This window comes from Oratosquilla oratoria, unplaced genomic scaffold (assembly GCF_046742065.1).
Source record: "Oratosquilla oratoria isolate Oo_2021 unplaced genomic scaffold, ASM4674206v1 SCAFFOLD73, whole genome shotgun sequence".
NCBI lineage: Eukaryota > Metazoa > Arthropoda > Malacostraca > Stomatopoda > Squillidae > Oratosquilla > Oratosquilla oratoria.
The window spans coordinates 152,227-178,156 of record NW_027467737.1 but is presented as its reverse complement, the minus strand read 5'-3'; the positions used below and the strand labels follow the sequence as shown (position 1 = coordinate 178,156).

Genomic DNA, 25,930 nt, shown 5'->3' with positions numbered 1-25,930 from the left:
AGAAAAAAGCATTCACAGCGCTCTGATACCATGAGAACACCAGAATTTATACGAAATGTTTAAAACATCATCGATGAGAACCCCGGAAGATCAATGAGGTCCATTGCCAAAGAACTCCAGGTATCAGAGTGAACTATCAGAACCGTGGTACATCAGGATATTCGATATAAGTCTTATGTAATGAGGAAAGGCTAATTCATATCAGCAAAGACACAGGAAAACCGTCTAATGCTTTCAAAACGGTTGCTGAACAAAGTGAAAAATCCCCACGAACATGACATGCTTTGGTTTTTCTCTGACGAAAAACACTGACCAAGATCAGAAAATAAACAGACGGAATGACATGTGACTATGTGCATCTCCTTCTGAAGTACCCAGGGTGATCCACACCAAATATCCGGCTACTGTGATGGTTTTAGGAGCTGTGAGAAGTAAAGGTCATGTCATGCCACCTTACATTTTCCAACAAGGTCTTAGGGTCAATGATGCTGGATACATTAATGTTCTTAAAATGGTTGTTCAGACCTGGATAAATAAAGTAAGCTATGGTTGATTTATGAAATTTCTGGCTTGAAGGCCAAGAGCTGCAGCCGGTAGGTCATTCCGCGCAAAGTATGTCCCCCAATATGTGGCCCCCTAACTCGCCAGATTTAAATCCTATGGACTATTACATGTGGAGCGTCGTTTAAAGGGAGACCAATTGACATCCTCATAGTACCATAGCTGCACTGAAAGCCACCATTGTCCAGGTGATGTCCAAAATGAATAGGGACCATTTAATTGCAGTTTGTGAATGGTTTCGAGCCCAAATAGAAGCAGTCATTGAAGGCAAAGGTGGTTTCATAGAATAATTAGATAAAGTATCATGAAGGATATTTGTGTCATTTTGAATCAAATGCAGCCAGTCCTCGCTTAACAACGCTCTCTTTTAGCGGAGAGAGAGAGAGAGAGAGAGAGAGAGAGAGAAAGAGAGAGAGAAAGAGAGAGAGAGATAGAGAGATAGAGAGAGGGGGGTAAAAAATTGTCAAAAATATTCTTTTACTGCATTCGAATCTTCACGCCTACCGAAACACATGCGATCGCTACTCGTCAGTTGTAACCATAACATGCTGCTAGCGTGTCTATACTTAAATTTGCTCCTCAAGTTTTTAGTGATTTCTAGTTAACAGTCTGAAAATGTTCTTCATTAATCAATATTAGCAGATAGTACAGTATTAGCATGTACAGATAGTCGTCGACTTACGACCTATGCGACTTATGACTGATCGACTTTACGACCACAAGATGGTGCAATAATATCTAACATTTAATAGAGTAATAGAATTGCAATGTTATGCCTGGCAGTGCAGTACATTACTACGCACGCTGCGAGACGCGAGTACGATAGTTTTGGCAGGCTGCCGCAGCGTCAGCATCCCAGCCAGCTAAATATTCTTTCATTTTGTTTGTTTGAAGTAAAATGTTTCCTAATTTTGCATTGCATTTTGTATTTTTGTATGTTTTGCAATTAATAAAATATAACAAACTTTTTATGCCTAGGCTAGTTTGTTGTCGATAACAATATGTTCGGTACAGTACTTAAACGAAAAGAATGTGTTTTGTTGAAATATAAAAAAAATCCTAATTTTGCCTTACATTTTGTATTATGTTTTGCAATTAATAAAATGTAACAGTATTTTTTTATGCCTAGTCTGTTGTCGATGACAAAATGTTCGGTACAGCATTTTGTATTTTTATGTTTTGCGATTAATAAAATGTAACAGTAAACTTTGTTTATGCCTAGTCTGTTGTCGATAACAATATTTTCGGTACAGTACGTAAACGAAAAGAATGTGTTTCGAATTTTTTTTTTTTCTCCTAATTTTGCTTTACAATGATTTTAATGTAACCAACAAAAAAGGATTTGTAGGTCAAAGATGACAGGACTTTATTCAGTATGCGTAGGCCTAGGCTACGTTTCCTTACGAAAATGATAAAAAGTTAATGAATACTAAACAATGTAGCTCAAAGATAATAAGATTTTATTCAGTATGCATACTTTTCCTAAAGAAAGTCTGATGGTAAAATAATACAAAGGTTAACAAATACAGTATTAAATATCATCGGTCAAAGATGATAGGATTTTATTCAATATGCTTAGGCCTAGGCTACGTTTCCCAAAGAAAATCAGAAGAAATTATAAAAAGGTTAAAAATACTATACAACATAGTTCATATATATATATATATTTATATATATATATATATTATATAAAGGGTAATATATACTGTATATATATATAGACCGACTTACGACCTGTCTGTCGGAACCGAACTCGGTCGTAAGTCGACGACTACCTGTATATCAACTGTGCTCAAATATCTATGCATATTTCCTATAAATCATGACTGTTATATCATACTCGAATGAACTACACACCAGAACGGGATGTGTAACTTAGATCACCCAGCTGGAAGCGATGACTGATATGGCAGCGGGACCTGCGTGCACGCGTTCTAGAACGTTCGGGTAAAATCTCTCATGGCCACTAGTAGCCAGCAAGGACGTGTGCATCAGGAAAAACGGATGCATTCTTGCTGGCACTACGTTTGTGCTGCGTTGCATGTCCGCAAACTGTGTCGTGTGAAAGGTCCCATTGAAAGTTAAAACGCGGCACACCCGAACGCGCGTACGGAAACACTCATGTGAAAGCGACCTTAGCTGTATAATCTTATTGCATAGAAGTGACACCCAGTTAGTTCTTTCATTGCACTTGTAGGCACACGACGTGCCCATGTATATTAGACGTTAAACCTAATAAATGATTGATGTGGTCCCCTCGAGTATCCCTGCACCTACAACGACAGTAAGATGGACAGTATGTAAACAAACATACAAAATGTATTAATATACATGCCCTGAATAAAATAACCTAGCATGTAGCACTTTGTCACTTTGCCTACTTCCGAATCTTTGTTTATATGCTCATACATGTATGTCTCTCAATGGATCCTCGTTTAGAGATGAAATTGCTTAACAACGGGGTCTTCTGAACGATACTCCGTCGTTAAATGAGGACTGGCTGTATATACATTGTTTGCCAAGATATTGTTGTTTATTTAACATACTAAAGATGTCCTCAAATAGCACTCGCACCCTGTAGTAATGCATTAAGAAATCGTGAAGTAAACGAATTATTGGAAGAAATCAGATATAAATTTTGGACTACCAAGCTGTACTTAGGGAATCGATTACTTTCCGTAAGAGTAATGAGCAAATAATTAGATAATTAAGTGGCCTAAAGAGTGAAATTTATGTCCTCAAAAGAGAAAACGAATGAAAAATGAGGACAAAAATAAAAATGAAGAACTGAAAAAGGAGGTCAAAGAGTAATTACAGGTAGTGACCGGGAAGGTGGAAGAGTCAATTAAAGAAACAGACCTCATTGAAATAAAAAAATCAATGGAAACACATACATATACCAAAGGCTTTTTCCCCCTTACACAGGGGGTAGCCAAAAAGAAAAAAAGGGATAGAAATCACTCCCACCCATTTCATTTCCCATATATTCCACTCCCTTCCACCCTCCTATCTTGGCACCTCCTGGATGACGGGTCATCCCTGCATCCTGTCCACTGCCCTGGGTCAGAAGCAGTGTCGCAAGACACAGCAAGGCCACTTCACAATTTCGGCGACACCCCCTCTCCGTCCCCTCATACAGGAAAGAAGATGGGGAGAAATCCTTTCAGGATGTGTCAAATTTGTTCTCATACATACTTCCTCACCCCCCATCCCCCACCCACTCCCCCTCATGCATCACAGCCTCATCTATACACAACCCTTCTCCATTCACCCATATCTTCTGTCCTCTCCCATCCTTCCTCTACAGACATTCCTCTCTTTTGTTAAGCCCCTTTCACCCCAGTGGCGTAGCTAGTGTTTTTGCCGCCCGGGGCTGCTCTCATGTTTGCCGCCCCTTCTCACAAGGAATTCAATAATTCAATATTACAAATGCACATTAACTTCTTAAAGGATATATATATATGTGTGTGTGTGTTTGATTGACAGTTGATGTTAATATATCCTTTAAACTGTCACACTTTATTATGCTTAATAACGTAGAAAAAACTGACATCTATGAGAGACTGATTAACGTAATTTTATATTAATCATACAAGGACCAAAAATGCCGCCCCTCAAAAAGTGCCGCCCCCCCTTAGCTACGCCACTGTTTCACCCCATCCATCCATCCATCCATCTCATCCTCATCGCACCCTCATATTCACTCCTTCCACCTCCGCCTTCCACACTTCTTTTACTAATCTTTCTTCACTCATTCTTTCCATGTGTCCAAACCATCCTAATACTCTTTCATCAACCCTATCTCCCAGTTCCCTTTCCACCCCTGTTCTCCTCCTCACCTCCTCAATGGAAACACAAACAGGAAAATAAAAAAATACATTTTAGAGAAATAGTACAAAAGCAAATAGAGGAAAATACAAAAGAAACAGTTATGAAAGTAATTAAAGAAAAGGAAAATTGGGTGAGAAATACAGTTGACAAAGGTAAGTGCATTGTGGTCCATGGTATCCAAGAAAAACATATATAAATACCAGAGAGAAAAGGGGAAGGAAATAGCTAAGGAAATTTTGAAAGAAACACAGGACAATGGGCAAACTTTTGATAAGGAAATTGACAAGATCCACAGGATAGGCAAATATTCAAAAGATAAACAACATAGAACTCTGAAAATAAAACTAACAACTCAAATGATAGCTGAGGAGGTATTATTGAAAGCGGTTAAATTGGCAAACAGTGAGAAATTCAAACATATATGAATAAAAAAGGAAATGAGTGATGAGGAAAAAGAGAAAGACAAAGCTCTCAGAATTGAAGCCAATGATAGAAATGAGAAAAGAACAGACGGAAAAAAAAAAATTGGAGATTACTGGACTTAACTGAAAAAATGGTACATCAAAAAAATGGAAACTTAAACCAAAATAGAGAAGAAAATATGAAACTAAAAGTGGCATACACACATATTGATGGCATGATCTCTGGAATTAATGAACTAAATGACTATCTAGAAATAGAGAAACCTGACATTATGGGAACTGTGGAGACAAAACTGAAAGGACCTCTATCAACAAGTATAGTGGGACAAGGTCTATACAACCACTGGTCGAAAAATAGAACAGGCAGGCAGGAAGACGTCATGATATTGACCAAAAAGGGTCTAAATGTGACAAAGATTAATGAAGGCAAAGGTAATGTACATTAATTATGATTCAAATTGTAAACAAAAAGATGAAAAGCAGAAATTTTTTAGCAGTTTATGTACACAGGCTTGGTCTGATAGCGATCATTCTAAATTATTGGAAGACACAATGAATGTGCTAAATGAGTTACTGAAAGAGGGTGGTAACATAGTAATCATGGGCAATTTTAATGCAAAGTATATAATCTGGGAAGAAATGATAGTAAAAGGGGGAGAAGAACTTTGGAGCAACATTCTACTGGATATGACCATTGAATACAACTTAACACAATGCATACATACATATACCAAGGCTTTTTCCTCCTTACAAGGGAGGTAGCCAAAAAGAAAAAGGCATCAAACCATTACCACCCATTCCATCCCTAAATACACTCCACCCCCCTCCACCCTACCTTCTTATCTTAGCACCTCCTACATGACGGGTCATCCCTGCACCTTGTCCACTGCCCTTGGTCAGAGGCAATGTCGCAAGACACAGCACATCCACAGCAAGGCCACTTCATTAAATCGGCAAACACCCCCCTCTCCGTCCCCCCATGCAGAGAAGAAGACGGGGAGAAATCCCTTCGGGCTGCATCAAATTTTGCTCACACATACTACCTCACCCCCATCCCCCCACCCATTCCACCTCATGCATCACAGCATCATCCGTACACAACCATTCTCCATTCACTCCTGTCTTCTGTCCTCTCCCGTTCTTCCTCAACAGACACTCCCTCTTCCCTAAAGCCCCTTTCACCCCATCCATCCATCTCATCCTAGGATGCCCCCTCATGTTCACTACCTCCACATCTGCCTTCCATACCTCTTTTACTAGTCTTTCTTCACTCATTCTCTCCATGTGTCCAAACCATCCTAATACTCTTTCATCAACCCTACCTCCCAGCTCCCTTACCACCCCTGTTCTCCTCCTTACCCTCTCATTTCTCACTCTATTCAGCCTAGTAACCCCCATCATACTTCTCAGACACCTCATCTCAAACACATTCAAAATCCTCCTCTCTTATGTTCCATGTTTCTGCCCCATACAGTGCTGTCAGCACAATCACTCATTCATACAGTCTCCTCTTAGCATCCATTCCCAAATGTCTATTCCTCATTACACTTTTTAATCCACCAAGGCATTTACTCCCTTCTCTCAATCTACATTCTAACCTCCACCTCCACTCCACCTTTTCCTGCCACATTTGCACCCAAGTATCTAAAACTATCCACTTCCTCCAGTCACTCTCCCTTAATGATACAAAACTGTGCAGAGTGGCAAATGATCACTCAAACCAATTAGATATTCAAGAAGATTTAGATAAATTACAGCAATGGTCTGAAAAGTGGCTAATGAAATTTAACACAAGTAAATGCAAGGCAATGCACATAGGTAAAAATAACAGTAAGTACGATTACAAGTTATTTGGAAATTCGTTAACAGAAGTGGATAGTGAAAAAGATCTCGGCGTAATTATCTGTAACGACCTCAAATAATCTAAGCAGTGTATTTCAGACTCTGAGAAAGCAAATAAGATTCTAGGACTGATTGCGCAATCTTTTGATTTCAAAAGTCCATCACTCATTAACAAGCTATATAAATCGTTAGTTCGTTGACATTTGGAATATGCTGTTTCCGTATGGTCACCGAATCTCATTAAAGACATTGACAGACTGGAAAAAGTACAACGGCGAGACACAAAACTGATTACAAATATCAAAAATAAATCACACAAAAATCGACTAAAACATATGAATCTGTTTTCCCTAAAAAAGCGTAGACTCAGAGGTGACTTGATACAGGTCTTCAAAATTCTAAAGGGAATTGACAACATCAAAAGTGACAAAATTTTCACATTGAATGAGAATCAGACAAGAAACAATGGTCTCAAACTGTCCAGAAATAGATTCAATTTGGAAGTAGGTAGAAACAACTTGGTCAACCGTGTAGCTAATGAATGGAATAAACTTCCTGCACAGGTAGTGCAATGTAGTTTAGTTCGAAGCTTTAAGAATCATTTAGATAAACACCTAAGCAAGATGCTGTAATGATTATAATTTATTTTATATTATTTGTTTTTGTTTTGTTATCGTTTGTCTGTCTGATTTTCATTTATTATTAGTTATATGTTAATTTATTATTATTTACTATTTACCTGTTAGTTTATTATTTAACTATACCTATGCATTTATTTATGTATTCTATTTGTTATTTACATTATTATATTTTATTTGTTATTTAATTTTTTTTTTTTTTTTTTGCATCTGACCTAGATATGGACCAAAAGGTCTCCTGTCGACATGCTCCACCTTTGTAATCCTTTGGAAAATACTAGATATAGACACAATGAGGAACCTTTGGAACTAGATATCATGAACAAAATGGAGTATAAAACATCAATTGGAAAGAGTGACCATATAATAATAGTTTGATTTAAAAGAACAAAAACAATGTAGCTAGGAATGATAAACAGAGAAAGAAGATTAATGTACAACAAAACTGATTTTGTAAAACTAAGAAAAAAATTCCAAAACACAAACTGGGATAAATTCTCCAAAGAGGAAACAAAGATGGAAGACAAATGGAACATATTCAAAGAAAAGTACAAAGGAAGAAATTGATAAATATGTACCAAAGAAGAAACAAAAAGAGATCTATATAAAGTGTTGGTATAAAAAAAGGTGCAGTGAGGCAGAAGAGACAAAGCCTGCAAAAGATGCAAAAGAGACTAATAAATATCCAAATGGCAAACATATATAAAACTTAGGAACGAATATGTGAATATATGCAGGAAAGAAAAGAGAAATCATGAAAAAGATATTATAGACAAATGTAAGGATCAACCTAAACTCTTTTACAGATATATAAATGACAAATTAAAGGATAAACACAAAATTGTAAAACTGCATGAAGGAGATAAAGAATACATGACACAAAAATGACAGAAGTTATGATCAGACATTTCAGGTCTGTTTTCACAATTGAGAGCTCACATATCTGGGAAGATGGACAGCAAGAAAAATCCCCCAAAATGAAAGAAATAAAGGTAACACAGAAAAAAATAAGAGACCAAATAAGAAAACCTAGATGTTAGGAAATCTCATGGACTGGATGGAATTGCAAATTGGATACTGAAGAGTGTATAGACGAACTGACAGACAAATTATACAAGATAATAGACTTTTCACTCAAAGAAGCAAAGGTACCGCAAGACTGGAAAGATGCAAACATAGTACCAATATATAAATGAGGAAACAAAGAAGATCCTACAAACTTCAGACTAGTATCCCTTACAAGCACAGTAGCAAAAATATGCAAAAAAGTTATCAGAAACAAATGGACCAAACACTTGAAAGAAAAGAAAATAGTAAACCCTAAACAATTTGGCTTTAGAAGTGGAAGATTGTGTACCACAAACTTAATTTGCTTTTACCTAAGATTGAGATAATACAAGAAAGAGATGGCCGGACAGATTGCGCCTTCTTGGACTTGCAGAAGACAGTTGAAAAAGTACCACACAAAAAATTAACAAGAAAAATTGAAATAATAGGAATACAAGGTAAGCTACTGGAATGGATGAGGGTTTTCTTAAATGGGAGAAAAATGAGTGTGGTACTTAGAGACAAAAATTCGAACTGGGAAGATGTGAAGAGTGGCATCCCGCAAGGCTCTGTATTGGCTCCTTTAATGTTTACCATATATATAAATGATATGGATGAGGGGGTGAACTGTTACATGAACTTCTTTGCTGATGATGGCAAATTACTCAAGAGAGGAAGCACAGAGGAAGATTGCAGATTGCTACGAGAAGACCTGGACAAAATATGGGGATGGAGTCAGATGTGAAATGAATTTCTACATTAAGAAACGTAGAATAATGGAATTTGGAAAAAGCAAAAATAGAGTATCGGGTCAATATAAAATTGGAAACGAGTAAGTCAAAAAAGTAGATTCAGAAAGGGGCCTGAGAGTGATCATCGAGTGAACTGATATCTGATAAACATGTCAATAAATTAGTTGGAGAGACTTTTAACTTAAGATCAATGAAAGTGTCCTTCAACTACATGGATGAAGAAATGGTAAAGAAAATAAACTAGAGTATGCTGCAACACTATGGGCACCTAGCACCAAAAAGAACATAAGAAAATTAGAAAGAATCCAAAGAGCAGCAACAAAAATGGCACCTACACTATCAAATTTGACATACGAACAAAGATTGGAGAAATTACATCTATCAACACTGGAACAGAGAAGAGAAAGAGGTGATTTGTTGACCATTTACAGAATTATGAAAGGGATGCAAATTCTCGATAGAGACGACTTGTTAAAATGGGACAGATGAGAAACAAGAGGACATGAAAAGAAGCTAAAGAAGGACAGTTACAGAAGAGACCTGAAAAAGAATAGCTTCTCACATACAGTGACTGATGTCTGGAACAAACTAAACAGAGAAACAGTGAGTGCCAAAACTATACACAATTTTAAGAATGAACTGGATGTGGATACATACAAGAACGGGTCACTACGAGCATAGCTCTCATCCTGTAAAATACAACTAGGTAAATACATATGCATACAGTATACTTGTGATGTGATATGGTTTAATGTCACAAACTCCCCTGTATCGTAGGGGTAGGACGGTGCCTCTCACAGAGGACTTTGTAGCATGGAATTTCATGAACCATGCCCTTGGTTCAACTTCGCCGGTGGCAAGGTTCGAACTGCCATCTTCTCTACCTTCACTGCAAGTAACGATGCCCTAATCCACTCAGCCAGTGAGCATATATACATGCACATATATATGTTTATCTATGTAAATCCCATGCACAAATACCCATGTACACTGGTATGCAGAACATGTTCAATCCCATATTCATTCCTATCCCTTGATTAATGCAAGACTATGAATAAAGATTCAAATTAGTGTAGTTCAAATTAACTACTATAAAATAATTTACTTCTTTTAAAAATTTGATACTCTGTTCCACTGCAGTATGTTCATTTAAATTTTCTACCAAGGTTTGTCTGATAGCAAATTTGTCCTGTGTTGGTTTTCTTAGAAAGGGCATTCCACTAAAATATGTTTTACCGACTGGTCAACATGACAAGAACACCACTGAGGAACCTGCCTCTGCCCCACTCGTCATCAGGTACTTACGAGTTGCATAAAGTAAGGTTGATTCGCAACCTAGTTAAAATAATACCAGACCTCCTGTTCGTTGGCTAGTAGAGCCATAGTTGAACAGAGGGTCTTATATTCTTTAATTCAAAATTACTCGTCAAATTAGACCAGTGGTCTTTCCACTGGTCTCTGCAACAAGATTTAACATTTTTAAAATCTGGAATAGGGATTCCCATGCTGGAACAGTGGTCAAGCCTAGTTGCTGCCTTGGCTGCTACATCAGCAGGTTCATTACCAGCAATTCCAACATGGGACAGAACCCAACAAAATTTTACATTTATTAATTTTCTACCGATTAATAGGAAAGTCCAATTTTTAACTTCTTGGACCAGATAATGAGATGGAAACAACTTCCCTAAAGATGACAAGAGACTCGTCGAGTCAGTGTATACAACATAACTTGTACCATGGGGGCAGTTAGAAAATGCATATATTTAAGGCAGGATGCTACAGGTAATTTATTTTCAATTACAATGTTTAGCATCACCCTAGAGCAGCCTACTCCATCAGGGGTTTTTGATCCATCTGTATATATGCCGATGGCATTCGAGTGCTCAGATACATGTTCATGAAAGTTTGTCTTGAGCTGGGCATCTGAATATTTTTTCAGTAGATTTAAAGTACCATTCCTCATGATGATGATGATGATGATATGGTTTAACGTCGCAAACTCCCCCCTATCGGAAAGCTAGGGCGGTGCCCCTCACAGAGGGCCTTGTAGCATGGAATTTAATGAACCATGTCCTTGGTTCAACTTCGCTGGTGGCAGGATTCAAATTGCCATCCCCTTGACCTTCGCCTCAAGTAACGACGCCCTAACCCACTCACCCAGTGAGCTTCCACCATTCCTCATAGACTGATTAAATCTAGAATTTGACAAAACACCACCATCGGACAATCTACCTTGACTACCTACATTTACATAAAGGAAATTGTACATACTGTCAACAATTGCTAACAATACAATACTAGTGTATCCCTTACAATTGTAGTAATCGTTACCACTATGCCGGTGCCTGCACTGTGATGTTTTCCATGCAGTGCACCTACACAGTGTGGGAAGTTCCACCTATGTTCGAATCCCTGGGCCACTTTTTGCCGTTCATCCTCAGTTGCAGGTATCTGAAAGCATGTTTAGGTTGCATTTACTTTATTGAAACAGCTTGCATTAACACACACAATTCATTTTATTAATACCAACTTGCTCTCTTCCCTATCAGAATGATACTAGCAATAACACATCGGCATTGGCCGACGATGATGGATGTGTGGACGAACTACCCAACAAACATGAAATAACCGGACCAATATCATATCTATTCAGGCACTGCCGATTAAGAAATGTCGGGCCGGTTACGGAAACTCAGATTTCAGGTGTTGGTTCGACTTATAAAGTTATCCGCATGCACACTGGACTATGTCGGCTGGATGCTGGCCCAAAGCAGGGACAATTAATGGGTAACCTAAATCGGGCCTATACTAAATTGGGCCAATTACGTAAACTCAAGTGTCCTGAGTTGGTCCGATTAATAAAGTTATCTGCATGTACACTGGACTGTGTTGGCTAGAAGCTGGGCCAATGCAAGGGCAATGAATGGGTACCCTAAATTGGGCCACATCCGTTAATTCTTATTCCCAGAATTGGTCCGACTAATAAAGTTATCCGCATACACACTGGATTAAGTCGACTAGATGCTGGTACGTGCATTGAACCAGTTGATATAGTTATTCATTTTCACATTTGACTGCATTGGTTAGACATCGATGCCATTGATGGAAAACTATTTTTATGCCTACGCTTCATGTGCATAGCTCAGTATCAGGCTACATGCCACCTCACTCACCCTTCACCCCTCCCACTTTAACCTATTACCACACCTGATACATATTTTTGGATGCATTCCAGAATCTGTTAAATGCACCAAGAAGTATAGCAGGTATTGAAAAAGGTTAATGGAGTAGGGGTGAGGGGTGAGTGTGCATGACACCTAGTCTGGTCCTGAATCATACACATGACATGTAGGCAGAAAAGTAGTTCTCCATCAAAGGCTGTGATGTCTAACAGATGCAGTCAAATGTGAAAATGAATAACTATATCAAATTGTCCAATGCACTTACCAGCATCCAGTTGACTTAGTCCACTATAGTATACAGATAAACATCTAACCAGTACAGTCAAATGTGAAAGTGAATGTCATGCAAAACTGATGAAGCTCACAAACTGAAACACGCCTGATTATATACAAGTAGACTTTATTAAGAGAAATATGAAAACCAATTTTTTATTACAATGTATACTGCAGTAAGCTGAAGGAGGAGTGGGAGGGAGTAAAGGATAGAGCAGAGATGGGTGTGGAGGAGGAATGGGAATGGTTCAAGGAGGGAGTCTTAAAATGTGCAAGGATGGTGTGTGGAACAAGAAGGACAGGGGGAAATAGAAGAAAGGGTAGTGAATGGTGGGATGAGGAAACAAAGAAGGTTGTAGAAGAGAAGAAGCGAGCATTCACAGATTGGTTACAAAAGAGGACAGGGGAGTCATATGAGACGTACAAAGAAAAGAAAAGAGAAGTAAAGCAAAAGGTAAAGGAGGCAAAGAGGAGAGCAGATGTGAAATGGGGTAGGAGTATGACAGAAAATTTTGAAAGTAATAAAAAGATGTTTTGGAAAGAAATTAAGAGAGGAAGAGGAGGCGAATCAAGTAGGGAAGAAAAGGTAAAAGGTACAGATGGAGAGTTGATAATGGAAGAGATGGCAGTGAGGGGAAGATGGGCAGAATATTTTAGGGAGTTGCTGAATGTGAAGGAGGATAGGGAAGGAAAGATAGCTGCAGTGGGAAATACGAAGAAAATGAGAGTGATGAGTGAGGAGAATGGAGGAGAAATAAGGAGGGATGAGGTGAAGGCAGTTGTAAAGATGATGAAAGCAGGTAAGGCACCTGGTCTGGATGGATGTCATGCAGAATGTCTGAAAAAGGGAGGTTCAGTGATGGTGGACTGGTTGGTGAGATTATTTAATGTTTGCTGGAGAGAGGGTAGAGTACCGGAGGACTGGAGTAGTGCCTGTATAGTTCCTCTTTACAAGGGAAAAGGGGACAAGTGTGAATGTAGTAATTTCAGAGGGATTAGCCTGTTGAGTGTAGTAGGGAAGGCTTATGGGAGAATCTTAATTGAGAGGATTAGGAGAGGAACAGAAGGAGTAATTGGTGAGGAACAGTGTGGATTTAGGACGGGTAGAGGTTGTGTAGATCAGATCTTTGTGGTAAGACAGATATGTGAGAAAGCTATAGGAAAGGGGAAGGATGTTTTTTGGGCTTTTATGGATCTGGAAAGGGCTTGTGATGGGGTGGACAGAAAGGCACTGTGGGAGGTTATGCAGATTTATGGGATAGGAGGAAAGCTTTTGGGAGCTGTCAAGAGTTTTTATGTGAGTAGTATAGCATGTGTTATGATTGGAAATGGAGAGAGTGAGTGGTTTGAAGTAAAGGTGGGACTTCGTCAAGGATGCGTTATGTCGCCCTGGCTGTTCAACTTATACATGGATGGGGTGGTGCGAGAGGCGAATGCTAGGGTGGTGAGTCGGGGATTGGAGATGGTTAAAGAAAATGGAGAAAAGTGGGAGGTGAGCCAGCTGTTGTTTGCGGACGACACTGCGCTTGTGGCAGGGTCAGAGGAGGGATTGAGAAAGCTGGTGGCAGAGTTTGGGAGAGTATGTGATAGAAGAAAGCTAAAGATAAATGTGGGTAAAAGTAAGGTGATGAGATGTACAAGGGGTGAAAGTGGCAGTAGACTGGAAGTGAACATTAAGGGAGAGCGACTGGAGGAAGTGGATAGTTTTAGATACTTGGGTGCAAGTGTAGCAGGAAAAGGTGGAGTGAAGGTGGAGGTAGAATGTAGATTGAGAGAAGCGAGTAAATGCCTTGGTGGTTTAAAGAGTGTAATGAGAAATAGACATTTGGGAATGGATGCGAAGAGGAGACTGTATGAAGGAGTGATTGTGCCAACAGCACTGTATGGGGCAGAAACGTGGAACATAAGAGAAGAAGAGAGAAGGAGTTTGAATGTGTTTGAGATGAGGTGTCTGAGAAGTATGGTGGGGGTTACTAGGCTAGATAGAGTGAGAAATGAGGAGGTGAGGAGGAGAACAGGGGTGAAAAAGGATTTGGGAGAGAGGGTTGATGAAAGAATATTAGGATGGTTTGGACACATGGAAAGAATGAGTGAAGAAAGACTAGTAAAAGAGGTATGGAAGGCAGATGTAGAGGGAGTGAACATGAGGGGACGTCCTAGGATGAGGTGGATGGATGGGGTGAAGGGGGCTTTGGGGAAGAGGGGAATGTCTGTTGAGGAAGGAAGGGAGAGGACGGAAGACAGAGGTGAGTGGAGAATGGTTGTATATGGATGATGTTGTGACTGCATGAGGAGGAGTGGGCGGGGGGGTGGGGGGTGGGGTAGTATGTGTGAGTAAATTTTGACGCAGCCCGAAGGGATTTCTCCCCGTCCTCTCCTTATATGCAAAGGGGGACGGAGAGGGGGGTCGCCGATTAAATGAAGCGGCCTTGCTGTGGATGTACTGTGTCTTGCGACACTGCTTCTGACCCAGGGCGGTGGGCAGGGTTCAGGGATGACCCGTCATCCAGGAGGTGCTCAGATGAGAGGAAGGGTGGGAGGGGTGTGGAGTGTATTTAGGGATGAAATGGGTGGGAGTGTTTTTATGCCTTTCCTTTTGTGGCTACCTCCCTTGGAAGGGGGAAAAAGCCTTGGTATATGTATGTATGTATACTGCAGTAAAAAGGAAACTCTAGTGTAGGCCTTATGGTCTCTTGCAGTCTCCTTCATTCTTATGTCCTTACGTAGACTAGTTTCTAGTAGGAACTACATACACAATGATATATACATATATATATATATATATATATTATATATATATATAAAACATATGCTAATGTACTTTTTCAGTATCAAAAATACAAAATATTCTCATTTCATATTCTCCAATATGAAAATATCACATGAATATCAGTGTTGAACAAATTATAGTATTTAAGGCATTAAACAATTGTGAAAGTACAGTGTATGCAGTTTTCAAAGGAAACATATATATATACATATATATATATATATATATATATATATTCATATATATATATATAAATATATATATATATAAATAAATAAATATATATGTATATAACATAATATGCTAATGTACTCTTTCAGTATCAAAAATATAAAGTATTCTCATTTCATATTCTCAAATATGAAAATATCAAATGAATATCACAAAGTGTTGAACAAAATATAGTATTTAAGCCATTGAACAACTGTGAAAGTACAGTGTATGAGGATAATCTCATATCTATTTCCATTTTGTATCCATGACTGCAAGGATACCAAATGTTGATGTTAGCTGGAATTGGGGTCATGGACACAAACACCTGGGTACAATTGTACATGGCACAATTATTCCTAAATTAAACAAATCCATATTGTTTTGGTGTGAATTAAAGTATAATTAAACAAATCCATATTCTTTGGTATGAACAAAAGTATATTCTGGGATGGAATGGGTGGAAATGATTTTATGCCTTTTCCTTTTTGGCTACCTCCCTTGTAAGGGGGAAAAAGCCTTGGTATATGTATGTATGTATGTATGAAAGAACGGCCAGATATTCCTTATGAAAGTAAGTTAATCATGGTATGCAGTGGTCCAGCTGTTCAGCATTGGGCAACAATTAGTGTATATGTACCACCTGGACAAATGTTTACATAAAGGAGGCCTATGATGTGTCACTACTGGTGGAAGCATTGATATCTGAATACCTCTTGCGACCACCACATCAGTCTGATGCATTCCTTAAATACTTCATGATGGTTTTTCCAATTTCATCCTATGGTTTGGAAGTTTTTGTTGTCAAGCAAAACCCCTTCAAATACACTGAGGAAAACTTTATGTTAATGGTCTTTATTAACAGCATTACACATCCTTATTGTTAAATCTTATGTTTAAATTTAAAGATACTTGATCATGGTATTCAGAACTTAACAAGTTATACAATAAAATCAGCAATGAAAACTTAACCTTAAAATTGGTTTACAACCATTCCTTTTTTGCTCAGCAGTTAAGCTCCAAAAACTTTTTGTGGTGCAGTTACATAAAAATGGTGCAAGTAAATACTGGAAAGAAAGGCTACATGAAAGTTATACCTTCTGTTTCCTCTTCCAAGTTCTGTTTCACTTTGAATATCTCAGGAATATTCTGCTTTCTTTGCCATTGCTTGAGCTTGACTACACTCAGCTGAAATGCAAAAAGGAAAGTTTTAGTAACGAGATATTTTTGTGAAAAATAACACACTGTGTAAGCTAAAATATCTCTTAACTTTACTAATAATAACATGTGTAAGATATACTGTACTATAAACATACCACCTAATTTGTTCATTAGTATCAGAACAATTCTACAGCATACATTCACACACATTAAGATGGTAAATACAGTAGTACTCAGTTTTCAGCCATCAACTAAAATCCAACATATGTTCTGGTCTTATGACTTCTGATCTAAAATAAGTGATCACTTCTGCTACAGCTAGAAACTAGAGTGTGTAGTCTGTCACAGTACTCTTCTTGGAACTGGAATATGTTGAGGCCAGCCAGGTGACCATGTTTGTGTGTCGTGTATAGGCAATTCCTTCTTGACAACAAAGTAAATTCACTGATCTTTAGATCACTTTTTCATGGCTATCATAGTCTGGATGTATCTATACAAATTATACAGTAATGTACTGATACAATATAGTTTCACCTAAATTTGATGGTAGCAGCAATACAACTAAAGTATGTGGGAAAATATCATTGTCAGTTTCCCTATTATTGTGTTGTCCAGAAGACCTCTGATGTCATTGTTTATTTGGCTATCATATTTGCCTCTCCACATACTCCTATTTCTAGTTTACTGCTTCCAGCCCATCAAACCAGCCTCACAATAAAAACAAATACAACAGTGCCTATAAGTCACACATTCAAAGCAACCAATTTAAAAAATAACTTATGAATCATTCAATTTGCTATTTTGCCAACTGAACTATTCAAACTTATTCATATATAGGATACTTAGAAATTAAAGTTACTTACCACATTTACAGAGTACTCTTACATGATACTGTATCCAGCTTCCTTCTGGGGTGACTCTCCTTGATAGCTCTGTTGAGCTTTGAAGTGTCACAGTATTGTGGCCAATAACATTTCCCATCCAGCAGCCAGGTATCAGGAACCACAGCAATTTCATTTCCTTCCTCAAAGACAATAACTCCAAATTTTGCCATACCTTCCTGCTTTTAAATACAATTGGCTTATAAAAGATACATGAAGGTTTAACATGTACTGTACTGTACAGTAACTGTGCAACACAGTCCTCACTGCTCTACAAACGGTATATTGTATTGGTAGCCCTCACTCTATACTGAACTATGACTCCTCTAAGAAGATTTGATCGCCCTCCTTGGCACCTGATGAGTAATGAGGTACAGTCTAAGTTAGCAATGCTGGATTAATCTGGGCAGGAATCCCCCTTCAGTACATAAAGCCAGGGTTACTCTATCCATTGAGCTAGGTCAAAACTGTGGTACCAGTACATGGCTGTAGTACACTAGCCTATATAATAATCTCAATATGTCTACTATCAAATTAAGTAAAATATGGTAACATTTTACATCAGACAACCATTTTTTCAACAGAAGCCGCAGCTCATTGTTGGTGAACCGTGTAGAAGTAAGGGAAAAGATGCAAACTTTGGCAAACGAGACTGAAGGGGGAAAAGAATACATTTACATTCAATATCTTTATATGAGCATGTTCTTAGGCTCTTACTTTCATTACTAACAGCATATATACCCAGAGAACTTGACTGCAAAGTATATGTGTACAAATCTTAATAAACTTTGTAGATATGATATGACAAATAAATGTCTGGGGCTCCTCCATATTTCAATATATTCACTACTTTCCCAACCTTACTATATATAATTATGCCACAGTTAGCTGGGTTCACTTTGATACAAAAGTTCTTAAGGTATAAAACTTTAAACTGTACACAAGGAAAATCACTTAGTACTGGCCAATTACTGTGGACCACTTTTGCAGCTGGATATTTAGAATTCTTCTCTTCAGGTTCATATGCCTTCAATTCATAAATTCTATTAACTGTTTGCATGAGAAAACAGTTAGGTTTTCTAAGCAATTTTATCAATTGATCCATGTCTATTCACATCATCTGGATAGATGGAGAAAGAGGAAAGGGACAAAAGGAAGGGAGGTTCTTAGAGTGAACTCTTTGAATGAAAAGGAAAAGGAGAAGGAGTACGAAAAGAAGCTGAAGGAGGAGTGGGAGGAAGTAAAGGATAGAGTAGAGCTGGGTGTGGAGGAGGAATGGGGATGGTTCAAGGAGGGAGTCTTAAAGTGTGCAAGGATGGTGTGTGGAACAAGAAGGACAGGGGGAAATAGAAGAAAGGGTAGTGAATGGTGGGATGAGGAAACAAAGAAGGTTGTAGAAGAGAAGAAGCGAGCTTTCACAGATTGGTTACAAAATAGGACGAGGGAGTCATATGAGAGGTACAAAGAAAAGAAAAGAGAAGTAAAGCAAAAGGTAAAGGTTGCAAGGAGGAGAGTAGATGTGAAATGGGGTAAGAGTATGACAGAAAATTTTGAAAGTAATAAAAAGATGTTTTGGAAATAAATTAATAGAGGAAGAGGAGGCGAATTAAGAAGAGAAGAAAAGGTAAAAGGTGCAGATGGAGAGAAGATAATGGAAGAGAAGGCAGTAAGGGGAAGATGGGCAGAATATTTTAGGAAGTTGCTAAATGTGAAGGAGGATAGGGAAGGAAAGATAGCTGCAGTGGGAAATGCGAAGAAAATGACCGTGATGAGTGAGGAGAATGGAGGAGAAATAAGGAAGGATGAGGTGAAGGCAGTTGTTAAGATGATGAAAGCAGGTAAGGCACCTGGTCTGGATGGATGCCATGCAGAATGTCTGAAAAAGGGAGGTACAGTGATGATGGACTGGTTGGTGAGGCTATTTAATATTTGCTGGAGAGAAGGTAGAGTGCCGGAGGACTGGAGGAGTGCCTGTATAGTTCCTCTTTACAAGGGAAAGGGGTACAAGTGTGAATGTAGTAGTTTCAGAGGGATTAGCTTGTTAAGTGTAGTTGGGAAGGCTTATGGGAGGATCTTGATTGAGAGGATTAGGAGAGGAACAGAAGGAGTAATTGGTGAGGAACAGTGGGGAGTAATTGGTGAGGAACAGTGTGGTTTTAGGACAGGTAGAGGTTGTGTAGATCAGATCTTTGTGGTAAGACAGATATGTGAGAAAGCTATAGGAAAGGGGAAGGATGTTTTTTGGGCTTTTATGGATCTGGAAAAGGCTTATGATAGGGTAGACAGAAAGGCACTGTGGGAGGTTATGCAGATATACGGGATAGGAGGAAAGCTTCTGGGAGCTGTCAAGAGTTTTTATGATAGTAGAGCTTGTGTCAGGATTGGAAATGGAGAGAGTGAGTGGTTCGAGGTAAAGGTGGGATTTCGTCAAGGATGCGTTATGTTGCCCTGGCTGTTTCAACTTATACATGGATGGGGTGGTGTGAGAGGTAAATGCAAGGGTAGTGGGTCAGGGATTGGAGATGGTTAAAGAAAATGGAGAAAAGTGGGAGGTGAGCCAGCTGTTGTTTCCTGACGACACTGCACTTGTGGCAGGATCGGAGGAGGGATTGAGGAAGTTGGTGACAGAGTTTGGGAGAGTATGTGATAGAAGAAAGCTAAAGATAAATGTGGGTAAAAGTAAGGTGATGAGATGTAAAAGGGGTGAAAGTGGCAGTAATCTGGAAGTGACCATTAAGGGAGAGCGACTGGAGGAAGTGGATAGTTTTAGATACTTGGGTGCAAATATGGCAGGAAAAGGTGGAGTGAAGGTGGAGGTAGAGTGTAGATTGAGAGAAGCGAGTAAATGCCTTGGTGGATTAAAGAGTGTAATGAGGTATAGACATTTGGGAATGGATGCTAAGAGGAGACTGTATTAAGAAGTGTTTGTGCCAACAGCACTGTATGGGGCAGAAACATGGAACATAAGAGAAGAAGAGAGAAGGAGTTGGAATGTGTTTGAGATGAGGTGTCTGAGAAGTATGATGTGGGTTACTAGGCTAGATAGAGTGAGAAATGAGGAGGTGAGAAGGAGAACAGGGGTGGAAAAGGAGCTGGGAGATAGGGTTGATGAAAGAGTATTAGGATGGTTTGGACACATGGAAAGAATGAGTGAAGAAAGGCTAGTAAAAGAGGTATGGAAGGCAGATGTGGAGGGAGTGAACATGAGGGGATGTCCTAGGATGAGGTGGATGGATGGGGTGAAGGGGGCATTGGGGAAGAGGGGGATGTCTGTTGAGGAAGGACGGGAGAGGACAGAAGACAGGGGTGAATGGAGAATGGTTGTATATGGATGATGTTGTGATTTCGTGGGGTGGAGTAGTATGTGTGAGCAAAATTTGATGCAGACCGAGGGGATTTCTCCCCATCCTCTCCTTTTATCCAATGGGGGGATGGAGAGGGGGGGGTCGCCAATTTGATGAAGCGGCTTTGCTGTGGATGTGCTGTCTTGCGACACTGCTTCTGACCCAGGGCAGTGGACAAGGTGCAGGGATGACCCGTCATCCAGGAGGTGCTCAGATAAGAGGGAGGGTGGAGGGGTGTGGAGTGTATTCAGGGATGGAATGGGTGGAAATGATTTTATGCCTTTCCCTTTTTGGCTACCTCCCTTGTAAGGGGGAAAAAGCCTTGGTATATGTATGTATGTTAAATGACACAAATTATGAATGTTGTACACAACATGCCTAGAACCATACACATCTTTAAAGTGGTTTACAAAAGCAATCAAATATATATGTGCTTTTTCCAGTTTCTGGACCTCTGGGTACTGAAAGCAGAAATGTGCTCACACTCAAAAGAAGAATTTTTTTATAAACATTCTCATTAATGTGTTTCTGGAGACAAACTGGTCCAGTATACAAAAGAAAGGCTCTGAATTCTGTGGCTTTGTATCTATCAACTTCATCTCAACTTCTTGGTTTTCTGTTAAATTCACAAGGCATGTAATTTGCAAGTTCTTTCACAGATTTTCTTTATCAGGTCAGTTAGACCTAATGGAGTTTTACAAATTGTCCGAGGGTCCGAAGGCAAATTTGCATCAAATTGCAAATTGAAAATTTTAACAAGGTCTCTTAGAGCGCAGTGCTTAATCTGGTGTTTGATGGCCCCGTTCTTAACCAAGGTTTCGGTGTCTTCAGATTTGTAGGGCAACAACACTTCCATTTGTGCACCATTTTCAAGGTTTCGGGTGATTTCGGCCCAGGGTTTTTCTGGGCCAAAATCACAAGAACTCTGCAGGGTAGGACATTTCGGCCAGTCCTCTAAATGTTAATGTTGGTATTATTACTTACTTATTATTGAAAGAATTCTAAAAAATTACTTATATATCATTTCAAGTAACAATATTTGTTGCACATACTGTGTGAAAATGAAATTAAATTTATTAAACAAATTATCTAAATTAAAATTATACAACTTTCGTGTGTGGACTAAGGTAAATGGTGTTATTGTTGCACAAAAAGTTGCCTAACATTGTCATTGATAACACGGAGTCTAGGGTTAGTTTGTTAAAAAAAATAATTCTGGCATTAGTTTATCTTGATGTTAAATCATTGTCATGGTAACGCTCTGTGTTACCATGATGATGATCATATGATGTTTAATGTCAAGATAGATTTAACGCCAAGACAGTGCAAAAATTTGTTTTGAACAACCCAGCCCAAGTTCAACTTCATTAGTGAGAATGCAGGGGGGAAGTGCATCGAATGTAGGATGTTTCGGCCAGAACTCTGCAGGGTAGGACGTTTCGGCAGTCCTCCAAATGTTGCTATTATTACTTACTTATTATAGAAAGAAAATATAAAATTAAAAGAATTTAAAAAATTTAAATTTTAAAATTGCATACATATCAAGTAACAACATTTTTTTTTTTGCACATACTGTGTGAAAACGAAATTAAATTTATGAAATAAATTATCTAAATTAAAATCATACAGTGCACCAAGCCAGGGCACCAAGCCTTCAAGCTTAAACGGTTATTTTCGCTGGTAATTTCGGCCCAGAAAAACCATGGGCCGAAATCACCTGATCCCATTTTCAATTACACTTACCTCTGTCTCTGATTGGTCGCTACTACTATAACTGGTCAGCAGCTCATAAAGATTGTCTACATTATTACTGCTGGTATCATCAGAGCATAGATATGCACCTACTTGTACCTCACAATCATTTAAACTAGTACTACATTTGTCCTTTCTCTGATGTTATTAACTCTGCTTGTACTGGCAATGCTACCGGCAGCATCCTCGACATTTTCTTGCAAATACTAACTTTCGCTTCTGTCTCCGACGCAAAGTCCAGGAGGAAGACATTGCAGCAATTGGTATAAATGGTAAAAGTGTAAAGGCAGTCACCACCAAATTTTGAGAAAAAATGCGCCACACTTTCCATTTACCGCAATACACCAGCAGCGTCTCCTGAATAGTTTAGCATCAAAACAAGCGCCAATAACAAAGGTTCCAATACTTTTTGGCATAGACGTAACGTGTTATAAATCCATATGTTATCAATTGTAGATATGAGAGATAACCAATTATTTGAATTTATTTTCTCCTGTTATTAACAAAAAAGTAAAACTATAGGTAAGGGTAACTGGATTATTTTTACGGTTTTTTTATGATACTTAAATAGACAAGAATTAATATAATGTCATGCACATAAGGCGTTTTTACCAACGCATCAGAATATCAAACGCTAGCTAACGCTTTCAAACATGTTTGCAGTTCTTATCAAACGACTGGGAGAGGCGTTTGAAGATACGGCAGCGAATATGCTCGGAATAGCTAACACGCACTCTGATTGGCTGGAAGGTATTGCCATTCCTATCACATTAAATAATTACAATTCTGAGGCCCTAAGGATTATGATAATTGTTTTATATGAAAAGAAGATCAAAGTAGTAACTTGTTCCTGGCATTAGAATTCCAAAGAATTGTCCATAAGACTTGAAATAAATGGTTGTGTTGTCTTGTGATACCTCAACACAGTTCAGACATATGTCTAGTGAGGGACGTTTCGGTGTCAGTTCATGTGGTTGTGACTTCGTCTTCCAGTTATGTGAACTTGGTGTAGTTTATGCTATATATCCGTATAATACTTGCTGAAAAATAAGAATTAAAGGATTACCTTATTGCTGTATGCCTATTGACATCCGTATTAAAAGCAAATATATCGGAGAAATGATATTTGTTTTGAAATGCTGCTGAGAGAACACGAACAGTGCGTACATCATGGACGACTGCTGTAACCGCTAGGATTTCATTCCAACCATTTATCCCCAAAATTTCCACCAACATGGAGCGAGAACTGTAAGTAATGAATGAAAAGTATTTTGTTATCTTATATTATTACAGTAAATAGTTTCAGCCTGTTCAAGGACCTTAATTTAGTGTAGGGCTGTACATTGTTATTTGTACATACTTACCACAGATTGTTTCTTCCAAACAGTAAAGCTTGACCATAGGGTAGCCTCTAATTTTTGTATGTTTAGGCCCTTGTGGCATGACTATGTCAGTCTTCGCTTTAGTATTGTGTTGTGCTTCTAAATATACATGTAGGTCACACATGTATTTTTTCTTCACTGTTTCTTATATCCTGTATAATTTTGCACTTGAATATGATGACTTCCTTACTATAATGAGTGCCTGATTTTTCAGGGAAGGTGAAAGAACTGTGGAATTATGAGGCTACAGAAGCACTCCTGCAACTTGTCAAGGCAAACTACACGCGCCTAAATGACAAGAAAACTACAAAGGCCGTTGTGTGGAAAGGACATCACCAGAGTGTTGCAGGAATTGGTAAGTTATTATTAGGCCATGTGAGTTCATTTTCTTATTGATATTCGCCATAATAATCTGTTAGTAACCACAATTCATTACAGCTGGAGTATCACATTTAATATATATTTTTTTCCTTCAGGGACTAGCAGGCATCCAACTGCATCACATTGAGGTATTAGTTAAATGAAAAACTGTTATGATGTATGCATGTCTATTATGTAAGCAGTGCACGTAATATGTTCCTGTCCGGATGTTGCCTACCACCAATGATGCTTTTCTGTATGTGGCATATGCTATGTGTCAGGTCCTTATGTTATAATGGGTAGCCTCTCAGTGTTACCTGCCTTTGATATTGGGAAGCTGGTTGCCAACTGCTTGATTCGTACATGATTTTGTACATGCACGTATGAAATACTAATAGCTTTTTAAGTGACAGCATGGGTATGGTAACTGGATTCTTGTATTATAATTTTAGTGCTTCATCATTACTTCATTCCATTTTTCCTCCTCAAGGTTAAGGTACCATCGTCATGAAGCATCACACTGTAATTCACAGTGTGATCTGCATTCCAAGACTTGTAGTGCCCCTGCTCTATGTCTGTGTTTTATATGCTATGAACCTAAAAAATTTCTTCACATATTTTTGGTTTAAAAATGGTTAACCAGACCATTACTTTATGTGCTTCCCAATTAATGACCTCTCTCTGTCAAATGTGTGTTTAGGAATCCTTATGATGAAAAGGTGCATGTATCAATTAATATTGAAAAATATTAATTCCACTTTGACTTTTCCCCCAAATTAGATCACAGGCGTGGAACTGAGACAAGTTGAGGGGCAAGTGGCGCAACCTCAAATCAATATTCCATCATTATGAGGACTACAAGAAGGCAAGTGGGAGGGGAAAGAAGACTGAGCCAACGATTTTACAATCTCCTGTCCTTCATTCTGAAGAATCATCCCCTGTCCCAGCCAGATCTGTGTGTGTTGGAGGGCACAGAAGTGGGTACTAGGAGTGTTGGCAGAAATGGAGGTTGACAACCCTGTGGAAGAAGACCCAGTCACACAAGCCTCATTACTAGACCCTCAGCATGGTGAAGCCTCGCAATGTGCCCCAACTCCTCCTCAAGCATCACCACCAGATCCTCAGCCTGCTCATGCCTCACAAGCCCCACAGCCTGCTCCAGCCACACGTGAGGAGCCACCTGCAGCCCGAGGGAATGTCCCACCCCCAAGAAGAACAAGAACCAGAAGCTTAAGACCCTCTGCAGACAGAAAGGAACTGTTATTGTGCGTGAAATATATGAAAAATACACTGAAAACATCTAGTGATAAACAACAAAACAGTATGGCAGAACTATTTGTCTTGCATTGCAGAATGTGATAGAGAACGCCACGAAATGGACATTGAGATAAAGAGGGAGAGGTTGAATATCCTAAGAATTAAAAAGAATTGAATTAGAGTGCAGACAAAACAATGAGTGATTTTGTAATAAAATATAATACCAAATAACTACATGGTGACAAATGACTATAACACAATGTTT

General features: G+C 38.7%; 1 protein-coding gene across 6 annotated transcripts in view; it reads right to left on the bottom strand.

Moving 5' to 3' along the window:
- The window catches only part of LOC143023966 (uncharacterized), a 282,814-nt gene extending 259,801 nt beyond the window's left edge, over nucleotides 1–23,013 (bottom strand). Inside the window, exons 1-4 of one of the 6 annotated variants that reach the window (XR_012966240.1) lie at nucleotides 22,878–23,013; nucleotides 17,575–17,752; nucleotides 16,626–16,716; nucleotides 11,407–11,544 (exon numbers count right to left, since the gene is read on the bottom strand). Coding sequence is in view for 4 of the 6 variants with exons in the window: in XM_076182636.1 (XP_076038751.1) it covers nucleotides 16,609–16,716; nucleotides 17,575–17,752; nucleotides 22,878–22,918 (327 nt within the window). In the remaining 2 variants the exon portion in view is untranslated. Of the gene's footprint in view, nucleotides 1–10,706; nucleotides 11,545–15,940; nucleotides 16,717–17,552; nucleotides 17,753–22,877 lie in introns of those variants that run through there. The other 5 variants (XM_076182638.1, XM_076182637.1, XR_012966241.1 and 2 more) reach the window with 5 other exon arrangements.
- Nucleotides 23,014–25,930: the final 2,917 nt, after the last annotated feature.